The 14,134-nt window shown below is 41.9% G+C and overlaps 1 protein-coding gene across 2 annotated transcripts in view; it reads right to left on the reverse strand.

Annotated features, from left to right (window-relative positions):
* The window catches only part of NFATC3 (nuclear factor of activated T cells 3), a 66,053-nt gene extending 53,654 nt beyond the window's left edge, over positions 1-12,399 (reverse strand). For both annotated transcript variants that reach the window (XM_069026733.1, XM_069026732.1), the window contains exon 1: positions 12,128-12,399. In XM_069026733.1, coding sequence (XP_068882834.1) covers positions 12,128-12,227 — 100 coding nt within the window. In that variant the 5' untranslated portion in view covers positions 12,228-12,399. The remainder of the gene's footprint in view (positions 1-12,127) is intronic.
* Positions 12,400-14,134: the final 1,735 nt, after the last annotated feature.

Consider the following 14,134-nt stretch of genomic DNA (forward strand, 5'->3'; position numbering starts at 1 on the left):
GAATAAAGTGGTAACAGATAATGGCAATACAGAGTAAACTGGATGAAATAAAAGATTAAAAAATACTGGAGAATTACGGGCCAGCAAGTTCAACTTCAGTTTTAGAAGTAGTATTAATAGTTTATTTGTTCCAATAAGCATTTTAAAGGAGACAAAGAAACAAAACAAGTCACTGTTTGCTCAGAACAAACCACGTCAAACAAATTTTGTTTTACGATCAAAGGAGATCTTCTGGATAAATGGCATAGAAAGAAATTGAGCTTCGTTTTTACTTACTAAGTCTTTTAACACTACCATGCACAGAGAAGCCATGAGTCTTTAGAAACTTACTGAAGCCTTCTTCCCCACCCTTCTGAGATCAGGTTCACTACTGAGGGATCACAAAAATGAGCAGATGCTCTATATTCACAGTGTATAAGCTAAATAAAGCTGCAGACTTTCATTGTAACCTTACATCAGGCGACTGTGTCATCCCTTGTCAATGAGAACCAGAAGGCTGCTCATTTTGAATGTACATTTGCTACTGTCTGGAAACAGTCGTATACAGAAGCTCCTGTTCAATACTAAAACAACGCTGGCTCATCCCTTACTAAGCTGCTAACTACACTTCAACATAAGCTGTCTAACTGGAGAATATAATTAAATAATATCCAGAACAACTGCTTCAAAAGTACATTTTGCTTGTTACTTGGTGTATCAGAGTGCATATTTAGGACTAGCAATGCTTGCCCACCAGTTGTTCACTCCTCAATGATGTACTGGCACATGCACGTGTGCAGCTGCGCACTCAGCCAGATTTCTCCAGAGAAGGAAGGTCAATTACTATCAAATGTCTGAACACAAGCCCTGTGCCAGAATTATCCAAACTATTTTATTATTCCAAGTTTATAAGCCCATAAACAATCGTTTTCAGACAATAGGAGTTGCTGTAAGGTATGAAGAAAGTGCAACATGACCTAGGTCTTATAAAAATACTACTGTGAAAACAGGTTCAGTAATCAAGTCCTTTAAATAGCACGAGGAAAGACCTGAACATTGACACAGACATATGCGTGTTCTCAGGCAAGTCTGTCTCACGAGCTTTAAAAAGAATGGCCAACTTTTCTGTTTTCCAGTCCTGTCATGACAGTTACCATTATCTCTTTCTGAACACAATAGTTACAAAAATATTTGTAAATAAGGACAAAAAGCATATGTGGCTGGTTTTTTATTTCATTATTCTGCAGGTTTGCAGCAGTTCATGTATTTCTTGGGATGAAAGAGGAGTCTTAATCTTCACAGGGAACACAAAATAGCCAATAATCATAGTTTTCCTTTTGTGCACTTAAAAACATGACTGATCAGAGTTGTTCTTGGTACACTATCGCACTAAAACTTTATAATTGAATGTTTAACTTCAGTTTTCCATTACAAGATATCAGTTCTCCAGAAACACTTCCTACAAGCTTAAACACCAACTTTAAAAACCCCACAACCCAAAACTGAAACACAGCAGTGTATTAATTTATAAGGAGTACAACTGACTAGTAAGCCAAATATGGTACTGAAAAAGAATAAATTGTGAAAAAAATTAAGGTAGCAAGGTGGAGTAGCGGGAAACACATCCTTCTAGACCAGACTTAGCAATACGTGAAGCAGTACTGCAGGCAAGTTTAAGTTTTTGGAAAGGGAAGATTTCTGACAACTCATTTTATGAAGCAGTTCACTCTCTTCGATGGTTTTGTGCTCTGTTTCATGGTCATATCAGATTATGTAAAAAAGGATAAAAATAAATTTTACTTTTGTCAATCATGCATGCCAGAGGCAGTTCTGTAGTGCCAGTCACAATTTCACTCATTTTCTTTTGTTAAGCAAGAACACTGGAAATGTAGAAGAAAAATAATCTCAACAGGGAGAGCTCATCAATGAATCTTTTCCAAATTCTAGTCTGGATAAGAATTCATTATCCTTGCTAGAAATACAAAAGAATAAAGAAGATGCACTAGTTTAAGCAGTTTAAGCAAGAGAATAATCCAGTGTATCAAATGTTTACAACTGGCACTGACTAAAATAAGAACATACTGACTCTTGGGGTGTAACTACACCAAGTTTTTTCAGCAGCAATCACCCTCCCACACACCTTCACACACAAAGGGGGAGGGGAAATGAGAAGAGAGGTTCTTCTAACACAGATGATTTTGGCAATCATATTTACAGTGCACTAACACCTGTATATACACAACTGACAGAATGGCAAGCTTTAGGACATGGGGGGAAACAAGCAACAGGAACTGCAGGTGTTTGCTAGTGCTCACTATCAAATAAAAATGTAACATGCAACTAAATAAACCCTTAGGCCACAGCCTGGTACACATTTAAACTAGAACTGTTGTCCTAGTGTACCTCCAGCTTCACACTGAAGTAATGAAATTAAGTTTAAAATAGGGAAAGAACAGCTTTGAGATACATTGATAAAAAGTTATGTACAAGGCAGGTAAAGAAATCAACTTGTAACCGTAAGATTCAACAAAAATTAGTCATTCTGAGTTCAGTTACAAAACAGAAAATAGCAACCGGAAGAGCTAAGCAGTGTTTATACCTGTGCCTTCTCCAGCTCTCCTGCTATTTCTGGTTGATTATGAAGGATGTCTTTAAACGATAATTTTCTAAAGTTTTCGGTTCAGTAATAAGGATTATTCATTAATACTCACAACAGGTTAAAAAAAAAAATCTACTAGATTTAAAAGCCTCCAAGTTCTGTGGGCTCCTCTTTGGTTCCTTTTTTTAATCTGTAGCTATATTATTCAAGAAGACATGGTATTTCACTGCATAATAACCTTGTAGACAAAACAGAAGCTGCTGCCCTCCAGTTTGAGGAAGCCTCATTTGTCAGTCACTGTCAGATCACAAGTCAGCTTAACATGACCCAGCAGTTCAGAGATATTAGTGTACAGCCTTTTGGAAACAGCACAATACATCGGCACAGCAGGTACTATCACACAGTATGAGCAGCCTTTTGACACTGCTGTTCTGAAGATGAATGATCCTATTCTATATGATCAGCTGTGAGAGTCTGCAAAAGGACTGCAGCCCTGCAATCCCAGAGCATTTTAGATGTGTAGACATGGGACCTGACAGAAGTCTGATCACTCCCAAAGTGGTGTGCTGAGCCTGGCCCACTGGAAGTAGACTGAGCATAAAGGTAAGTGAGAAGACTAGGCAAATACTGAGCGAAGGGAACAAGGGAATTAATCATGTGCTGTAGTTGCCAGCAGGCCAGGTTTGCCTAGATTCTTGGTATTGTGGGCCAATTTACCAAGCACAGCTCTTCTTTTGTGGGGGCAAAACCAACAGACTCCATCAAAAGGTTCTCCAGTTATTCAAACAGAATGAACTGAAATCCTCACCTAACTCAACTCCTATGTGGATGCCTTAATCACCAACTGACTTCTAATACAACGACCCTGCTCACAGCAATCTGATGCCCTATACAGAGACACTGCCAATTTACTGCTCCACTCTTGAAGCAAGCACTGAGCAGAAGCCAAGATTCCAAGATCAGAAGGTGTAAGTAGGGCCATATCAAAGAAAACAGACAGGAGTGTGCAAGACAATGCGTATTTTAGTTTACAGGAGAGTATGGTGACACAGACTAGGGACTTTGTGAAAACTGGTAGAAAAGGAAAGCAGTAAACCAAGGCAAGATGTCAGAGTGGGGAGCAGTTACACAGTGGAGGGGAGACTGAAATGGAGGCATCCCCTTTCTGGTTATCAAACAGAGCACGACACAGAGACTGAGAACTGGTATCGATAATATCTGAACAAACTTGTTTGGGAACTCTTTACACCTCGGCCAAATTACACTGTACTTCTGCAGCTGGCCTGCGTGACAGAGGGGCAAACCATTCCACAGCAGGCAATCCTACCATATAGTTAACTCAGTATTTCAAGCCATTAATTATTACAGCTTTTCACCAATATTTTATAATACAGCTTAAATGTGGACTTCAGCTGCATCAGACTCAAAGGCTGTGTACATCAAAGAACTGTAATGAGCCAGAATGATAATCTGAAACTGCCTTGTTTTCCCGTCTGCTCACATGAACGTAGAATCAGAAACACCTTGAATTCGCTCTGCTAGATTGACACAGTAAAAGGCAGAAACAGCAATCAGCCAAATGAAAAAGAGGAGGCTGAAGCTGAGCACGAATACAATTTTTTTCAGCAAGGTTCAGAATGATGCCCCAAAATACACAGATGATGATATTAGCATGCCTCATGACTGTGCCATGTATAACTTTGCATCTCTTCCCAGAGTCCTAAAAAGTTTATGTTTATTCCAGCAGGAGTGGAGGTATCACCACATACTGTACATCAGCCTAACCTCCTGCCCCCAAAACAAAAAGCTTGGCAATTTGAAAGACAGCAGCATTTGCCTTCAAAAGACTAAACTTGATAAATTACGCTGATGAAATATAGAGACTCTTAGGCAATTTAAGGAAGCTATGCAAAATACAAAACATTGACAGATTTTCTCACTAGTTCTTTGGATTAAACCATGTATTTCCTTGCAGCCCTGTTGTTTGAGTACAGTTATTTCAAATGACACCTTTAGAGCTTTTTGTAATCATAGTTACTGAATCTCCTCATCTCCTTTGTGTCCTTGTCTTAGGGAACAACTTCTAGAAAGCATCTAAAGATACACATGAGTAGCTATACACCACCGTGGATATTATTACAGGCCATTATGCAGCCATCAAAGCAATGAATCATTGTCACTAACAGTTAATAAATGCAACATGACTGGATTAGCAGTTTGTCATTCTGTCACACTTTCATTTTGGCTATGAAGATACAGAGGGCTACTCTGTAAAACAACTTTAGTAACAAGCTAACAGTTTCTGCCCCAGCCCAATCACAATGTCATAATTCCATTCCCTCTCTAGCACAGAACAAATACTGCTTCTCTAAAAGTATGTTAAAGTCATCTTTCCATTTTTTCCAAAACCATAAAAAAAATTAAAATACAGGATTATAAAAACATTTCTCACAGCATTTGTTTCCAACAAAAAATGTTAGCAGCCACTAAAACATTAAGACTCTCATTAACCCTCTGCACCAACCTGCTAAAAAAAAACCCCAAAAACAATAGAAATAGTTAACTCCATTCAAGAATTTTTTCTATATTAAAAATATTTCTCATTTTTAGAGTTACTTGAGTTACTAATCTTCAAAGTGCAGCGTGAAAAGGCATTTTTAAGCAAGCAATTACTATAAATCTAAATATTAATATGAATAATATGATTCTACATTTCTGGCATTAATAAATTAGCAGTAAGTACTGCGGATGTTTTTACCTACAAACATCTTTCATGCAACCTCAAATGAAGTTTTTGTTTCTGCTAAAAAAAACCCACCAAAATCACCACACAACACTAACTTGAACCACACACAGAGTTCTATTTTCATGAATTTACTGGTGAAAGATCATGGGTTTGTAGTCAGATCCCCATGAAGTTCTTTCTTCTCTCCTTCCACCAGACCTGCAGTGCTTCAGATTCAAATTCATCTTCCCTCAATGACTTTGAACAGTTCTACGATTTTTTTATGTTCTCTTTTGCCAGTATTTCACCAGAATACTTACAGATGGGTATACTAAAGGTAGAAGAGAATGCTGGCTTGTTAATAAGCTTGCTCCTGCCTTGCAGTTTTACTTAGCCTTACTGATCATTTCACTCATCTTAAATTCCACTGTCATTCGAACCCCACATGGCATGCCTGGACAAATGCAAGGACTTGGATGTTGTTTTACTGGCTGGGCTCACTGCCAAGTCTGCTCCACGTACTTCCCTGGCCCACTAGGGCAGCTTGAGGCAACAACTCCCGTATTTACGTTATTGCTGTGAACAGCCAAACTGCTGCTTACTCTTGACCCAGGCCCCATCTACTTGAATTTATTCCCTCTCATTCACAGCAACATTAATGAGCTGGCTACACTTCAGGTGGGATATGACAAACTGCTTCCAGTTGGACAACACAGACCAAAGGAATGGGACCATCATGTTTTAAGTAGAGGGCTACTTTTTACTTTGGAGAAAGAAAGAGCTTATTTCTAATTTTCAGAAATATGTAAGACAAAGCACTAGCCCAAATGCTTTTGCATCCTAACCATCTCCCATATCCCAAATCTCAGGATTTGTTTCCATTTACACTCTGCCCACAATTCAGATGGGAGGGAAGAGGACAGAGAGTGATGTGCAACTACGAATTCATGAACAATTTTGTCAAACTGGGGACCTTTTTCAAATCCCTACATTACATAGTGACTCACTACCTAGTGACTCTCAATGGTGCACTATGTAGTGATCAAAGAACCATACTGCCAAAACAGAAAAGTTACTAAATTAGATTTGCTGCAACTACAACTGCTTCGCAACACCACACAAAAGATTTTGGCATTTTCCCAGAATGGTCTCATCCTGGTCAAGCTTCATTCAAATAGGCAAGATTTCATTTATCCAGAATACTGTAAAAAAATCACAACATATTCAAACATGTAAGTTTGCCAGGATTACCATCTTAAACTCTTAATTGCCAGGCAATTCTTGACTCCATTTTCCTTTGTCTCTTCCTCAGTGTTCCTCTAAGTTATCTTGAAATCACAAGACCCTCTGTTTTTGGTCAGATGCAGCTGTTTGGTTTTCCCTCCTCCCCCCTATCAGCAGATTATATAACCACAGACTATATGACTGATTTGTATTGTGTCCCTGTGTGTCAATCTTTTACATGCAGATACCAGCATCCACTAGCTTGTAAAATAAAATGATAGTAACTCAATTTCCTGCAAGTGGTAGTTTATCACAATACATTTAATACTCAGTTATCTAATACATAAACAAATAGGTCTGTTAGAAGGTGTCATTTATATTTAAGAGAGAGAAAAAAGAAATGGATTCAAGTAACTTATCCATTCATTCCTTTGTTAAAGTTGCACCAACTGATCATACTTTTAAGCCACACGAGCACTCTTTTGTATAGCAAATGTTAACAGGTCAACACAGACAGCTGTATTTATACGGATGGCTCAAATCATGCATATTAACCACAGTTACCATCTTGTGCAAAGACTTTTTCTCCTACCCATTTATATAGATGACCAAATCTAAACAGAATCAAAATATTTAAAACAACAATAAAACTTTAAGTGAACCATACAGGTGTGCAAGACAGCCTGCTAAAAGATGTCTCAAGTTCCTCTTACCCAGCTAAGGAAAGCAAACTTTGCAACAGTTCTGGACCAGCTCTATGTGAACACAAAAATGAACTTCTCCAAGAGCAATCCTCAGTCAACTCACACCTCAAGTTCACAGCTACTGCCAGCATCCAGCCCTTAATTTTCCACTCAATCTAATTTTAAGACTACTCTCTCTTTTTCTACCACAACTTGACTTTCTTAAGATTAATTACCTTAATCATGATCTTGGGGAAAAGAACAAAAAGTTCAACCACATTGCAAACTCCCATCAACAGCTTTGGCTGTTTTCTACTCTCTACCAACAAACCCTGACAACAATATCAGTCATGAATACACATTTAGGAAGGGAAAAAGGATACTTTACATATTAATGATCAAGGTAAAACTACAAAGACTAGTATTGTGGTGGTGTTACAGTACAAATCAGTGGCTTTAAGCCTTCTACAACAGATCTAAATGAAACTATGTAGCACATACATAGTGCCAGTTTGTGCTACAAGAGAACTCTGCCTAGCTGAGGGAAAATTCAGGACCCATCATCACTTCAGAGCACTTGGTATGTGGGCAGGAGACAACTGCTGAGCAGCCCAAGCAGCTCCTGGATGCTCATCGAGAAAGGTCAGACATGAAAACCTTCAAAAGAAAAGATCAGGTATTACTCTAACAGTCACTATAGCAAAATGTGTGTTCCAGTCATGATATCCAGTAACAAACCAATAACCTAACAGCTCTCAGCTAAAGGAAAAAAAAATCTCAAAGGAGAACAGGAGTAGAAGTTATCAAATCAATGAAAGAATCAAATCCAGACATAGTGTCCATCCATCCAGAATGAGGCTGCAGCTCACAAAGATGTTTTGAACTGTCACTAAATACATCACAGAACTGGGGTATTTTTCAAACTCTTCAGGAGAAAAGTAAGAGAGACTGTAAGATTCATTTGTAACAAGATTACTAAATAGTATTACTTAACCAGATGTTAAGTCACGGGAAATATGAAGAACCCCTTTTCAGCTTGTTTCATGGTTTCCAAGAAAATAAAACAAATACTATGATCCTGAAGACCAAGGAGGGTAGTTTGATCAGTTCTTTCAAAGTACTTATATTGTGGGAAAGCAAATAAACAAAATCAACCAAGGAAGATTACTTACATGGAAATACTAATTTCTCCTTCTCTACTTCATAACCCAAGAACAAAAGGTGGAAGTTAGGGTGAAACTCACATATTACTCCGTTTCACTGGGTAACAAAACATTAGCCCCTCTTGAGCTCTTAGAATACTTAATCAGAAATAACAGGAACATTTTAGACAGGATTCTAAACAGCAGCATCAATAACTCATATGTCGAAATTTCCTAAGTAATTAAATAATTCATTTTCTGAATACAGAACAGTTTCCAGCTTCTATTTTTAAGTTAGTCCCGATTTCACATACCACTAAGTAGTAGCTTTGCATGATACAGAACCTTACAAGATCCTGAATTCCCAGTTTAGTATTATATACTTCAAGTACAGCTTTTACCTTGTAAAAGTTCATTCTTTAAAAGAGAAGATGAACCACTAAAATAAAACTTCAGCGAAAGAAAATATCATAGCAACTCATATTTGCTTCCATTTTGCGAAGTTTGGCATTTAAAAAGCATAACGTGTCCTCAAGCAGTGTGAAAAACTCAATGCAGTTTAATTGCTTAATAAATTCTAGACAAACTTCCCAAAATTATACTGAATAGTATTGCAAAACTGGTGGTGGTGAAGGGAATGGGGGCATCATTACAAAAGCATTCAAGCTAAGTTCAATTATTCAAGTGTCACATATTACAACCCAAAACTCTCTTCATCAAGAAGACCAAACCAGGTGGCACATCAAAAACGGTCACTGACAGCTGCATGGCAATCTATTTTAGCAGCCTGTAGAGGACCTGAACATAACTGTAATGCACATGCTGACTTCGACATTTCAAATGCAACTGATATAAGTTGGCACGATACAAGCAGATGCTACTGCAGCTACCCAAAATTTTGCAACAAAGACCACACCAAAGAGATTTGGTTCACTTCAGAGTGATCTGTAGCATCACCTTTGGGCACTGCAGGCTTGAATTTCTTGGTCATAAAAAGATGAAGCTCATCAGTACCTAGAATGGTACCAAACACTTTTAGTGCTTAACACTACAAAACCAAAGTGACAATTTCTTTGTTCTTTGGGACAAGGACACTGAACAATCACAGAAACAGAAGGCAAGATTTTGCAGATGGTGCTCAGTACCTAACGTTCACTTGAAAGCTGAAGAGCTTTTGAGAGTCTTTAATTTAGCTATTACCTGAGCAAATTTTTACCTCTACTCAAAAACTACAGGAAAAGGGCTACCCCTTTAATTTCAAGCCAAGAATGCTGCAAAGACTGCAGTATTACACTAGGGATTTAAATCATCTTCACACCATCTTTCATGCATTCTCTTCTGCAGCAGGAACTACAACTTTCAGATCAAGCAAATAAACACTACTGCAGAACAGGGGTCTCAAGTCCTGCCACTTAGCACAAAACTAAAAATGTAATAACTAAAGATCCCAGCTGATTCTTACTGTTCTTTTAATATCATAAAAAGGGTAATCTACTGCCTGCCACTAGCACTTTCTTAGTAGTTCAGATATCAAAAGTATTTCAAGGAAATGAAAGAATAGCTCACTTTTCCTTGCTTTTGATTATAAATACAGTTAAATACAAACATGTAACTGTATATACTTTCATGTGCACATATATAAAAGAATAAAATCCTCACAACACTACAGTAGTCTCAGCATAAAAGACACAGCATTAACATATATTTCCATGTTATTTGCACAAGAACTTAGTACCAGAGACTTTTTCATCAGAATGTCACTCTCAAACTTCTAGAGATAAAGCATGAACGATCAGAATGTGTTTTTAGGTGTTCTCCGCGATCATGGAAAACTTAGTAATTTTAGTATTATTTACTTCAAATAAAGCAACTTTCCCTGTGACCTACTTCTTTTATTATTAGCATACATTTGAAAAAAAAATACCCTTATGCTTACTTTGCAGCACAACGGATACCGCCACCAAAGGAAGTGATATGGGATTATGAAATAGATGTTTTAGGGATCTCTAAAAACTTTTTTCTTTGTTCTTTTAACTAATATCTTTAGAAGAGGGGTAAGGGACAAAATAGATTTCCAATATGGGACCTCTCTAGTTCTTCATGTGTAAAATACATGGGCAGAATTAACAGATGAGCCCTGGCAATACTTTTAACAGAATACATGAAGACAGAGACCTACTCTAACCCTTCCCCCCGAAGGCCACATCTGTGCACAGCAGGCGAGATCATCTCCAGAACTCTACAGAACACTAAAATTACTTGAGTTTCAGATGCAGATGCAGGATTTCTTACTGAAAGCTACAGCAAACAAATTAGTTCATGGTCCAAATATCACATTTTAAATTTGACATAAGAATAGTTTTGACTTATCAAGCATGGAAAATTCTCTGTATTCGGAGTAATATCTGAACTGCTTGTTAAGGAATGCTACCCAAATACAAATATCATAACAGTAAGTTGATACCACACTAGTATTTCCAGTTTTCTGAGCAACGTGTTCTCTCATTCTCATCTATCATCAACAAAAGGAACATAGTTCCAGTTTTATGTAAAAATAATAGAAATGGGGGTGTCATAATTATTTTTATTGTCATTTGTTAACATGTTTTCCATTGTTTTCATACAGTACTGTAATGCATTTATCTAGCTTGCAGAATTCAGGTCCCCTCCACAAAACACACCATCTGCTATTCCACTAAGATGGAAAATAGGCAAAGAAAATCTTCCCTTATCTAAACGAATCTGCAAATTAAATCTGAGCATCAAGAAAGTTAGGGATTTTCTAAGAAGTTAATCCCGAGTTTTCACACACAGACTGTATCAAACAAATTTTTTTTCTAATTAACTGAGGCAGACAACCGAGTCAGAGAACTAAACAACATGGCTGCATCATTTAGCCTGGATACAGTAATGTTTCAGAGCTATCTTATAATCTAACACTTAGACATAAAACAGCCCATTACCAATTAATACTTGTTTCAAGTAGGTTAGAAAATAAAGCACGCAGCCATCAAACTCTGGTACAGCTAAACAAGGCACAGCTGGCCCTTATTGATTCTTCACACCATAATTCTCAGGGAATACTATGTTTTCTGCTGTTAAATACGACTTTTTAAAACAGGATTTCCAGGCTCCAATACTACAAAACAAAGTAAAATTGAAGGACTCTGAGATGTATGCGTGTATCTGTACACACGGACCCAAAGGGCCATCACATCTCGACACGCGGTGTTCGCCCATCCACACGTACACAAAGTCTGCAGGAACACACTGGAGTAACTGGGATGTTCTATATACGAGGAACACTTCGGTTGAAACTTTTCATCGCAAGAGCCCCAACACTGCTCTGGTCCAGCCCCGTTAACACTTTGCTGCTCTCTGCCCTGTCCCTCACCGGCCCCACCGCGCTCCCCGGGCTCGGGGGGCGTGAGGCCACCAGATCCAACCCGGGGCCTCTTCCCCGCCGGAGCTACCAAGCCCGGGACGGTTCCTCCCGCACGACGCGAATTCTTGGGTTTCTTTTCCCAGAGAAAGTTGTTACGGCAGGGAGAGGCCCGGCCGGCCCGGCCCATCGCCCCCTGAGCCCCCGCGTCCCGCGGGAGGACCGGGAGCGGCGCCGGGAAGCGGCCGCGGCCTGAGGGACGTACGGACGGCGCCGCTCCCCCCGGGCTGCCGCCTCCCGCAGCGGCGGGGCCGGCGCAGCCCCCGCTGCCCTCCCCGCCTCGCTCGGAGGAAAACAGGAACACGACCGACCCCCCCCGGCCCCGGGGCGCACCTGCGGGCCCCAGCGGCGGCCCGGGGCCGGGCTGCCCGTCCTCGCCGAAGATCAGCCTGAAGTCGAACTCGTCGGTGGCGCCGCAGTTTGCCGTAGTCATGGGTTTGGCCGGCGAAGCGCAGCGAGACCCCGTTGCCCCTCAGGGCCGCGCCGGGTCCTGCCGGGCTGCGCTCGCCCCTCAGGGCCGGCGCATAACACCGGGCGGCGGAGGGGCCAGAGGGGGAGGCGGCGGCGCGAGCGGCGGCTACGGCCCCAGCGCGAGCTCCGGTGCCCGGGCGCTTCTGTCACTCAGGGTGGGGCGGGCGCCTACTCCGGGCTGCGGCTGGACCCGCCCCCGCGCCGCGCCCCGGGCAGCGCCCCCCGCCCCGGCCCGCCCCGGCCCGCCGGCCCCGCCCACCGCCCTCCCTCTGTCCGTCCGTCCGTCCCTCCCGCGGTGACGTCGCGGCACCGACAACACCCCGTAACGGCCGCGTGCCGCCGAGGGACTGAAGGGAAAGCCGCCGCGGGGCCTGCCGGGAGTTGTAGTCGGCGGTCGGCGCCCAATCGGACGTGGCCAGCGGCGAGCGGGGGGCGCGGCCGCGCGCGGGGCCCGGTGCCACGTGTCGGCCCCGCCGCCGCCGAGCGGCCCCGGCCCCGGCCCGGCCCCGCTGTGTGAGCCCTCCTGCAAAGCGCAGACGGCCCCACGTGAGAGCAAAGGAGCAGAAATCCCTTGCGGCGTGCGGAGTGTTACATTCTAAAACACCGCATGTAAATAGGTGGTGCTCTTGGCACCAATTAATGACTCGAGTAATTAGGTAGGATGGCGTAAGCTGAGGAATGTCGCTTGGGTAACAAATGCTGGCTCCAGGACTCGAAGCTGTTTGCTACTTGCCTTCCGGCTCAGTGGCAATCAAGCAAACAGAACCACAGAATATTGAGTTGGAAGTGACCCAGAAGGATCCCCAAACTCCTGGGCCTGCACAGGACACCCCAAGAATCCCACCATGTGCCTGAGAGCCTTGTCCAAACACTCCTTCAAGTCTGGCAGGTTTGGTGCTGTGACCACTTCCTTCGAGAGCCTGTTCCAGTGCCCAGCCACCCTGCTTGCACTGTGGCACTTCCTCATCCACTTCACTTTCTGGTCACCACAACTGCTGCACCAAGGCCGTAGAACTGTGGGGGATTCGCCTTCAAAACCAATCCCAAAAAGAATTTTAAAGGATGGAATAGTGTCTTCATAGTCTTGCATTTTGTGAGATCTGCATCTAAAAGTTTTAACCATAAGGAAACGAATTAAAATATTCCTTAGCAATGTATGCCATCAATGAAGGGAGCCCAGCAGTCAGTAGGAAGAGCACAGAAGCTTCAGGATACTCTGCTTGCATGACAACATACCATAATCTATAGTTTTGCCTTCCACTAAGGTGGAAAGACAAAAAGAAGGTCAAAACAAAATGTAGAATTTAAGCTATTCTTGCCGCAGGAGCATCTGTTCCCTGCAGGACATGGCAGTATAGAAGCGGTAACTGTCCTGATGTGTCTGGAATTTGCAGTCTAAGAAATCATAGAGCGACTTAAGGGGAGCTTAATATGAGTACTTGAGTTCTGTGTCCAGTTCTGGGTCCCTAACTTCAAGAAAGACATCGAGGGGCTGGAGCATGTCCAGAGAATGGCAACAGAACTGGTGAAGGGTCTGGAGCACAAGTCCTGTGAAGAGTGGCTGAGGGATCCGGGGGTGTTTAGTCTGGAGGAGGCTCAGGGGAGACCTTATCACTGTCTACAACTTCCTGACAGGAGGGTGTAGCCAGGTGGGGGTCGGCCTCTTCTCGCAGGCAATCAGTGACAGGAAAAGAGGACATGGTCTTCAGCTACATCAGGAGACGTTCAGGTTGGACATCAGGAAAAATTTCTTTATGGAAAGGGTTGTCAGGCATTGCAATGAGCTGCCCAGGGAGATGGTGGAGTCACCATCCCTGGAGGTGTCCAAGGAATGACTGGACATGGCGCTCAGCACTCTGGTTGACAAGG

This window comes from Aphelocoma coerulescens, chromosome 11 (genome assembly GCF_041296385.1).
Source record: "Aphelocoma coerulescens isolate FSJ_1873_10779 chromosome 11, UR_Acoe_1.0, whole genome shotgun sequence".
In the NCBI taxonomy this organism is placed as follows: Eukaryota; Metazoa; Chordata; class Aves; order Passeriformes; family Corvidae; genus Aphelocoma; species Aphelocoma coerulescens.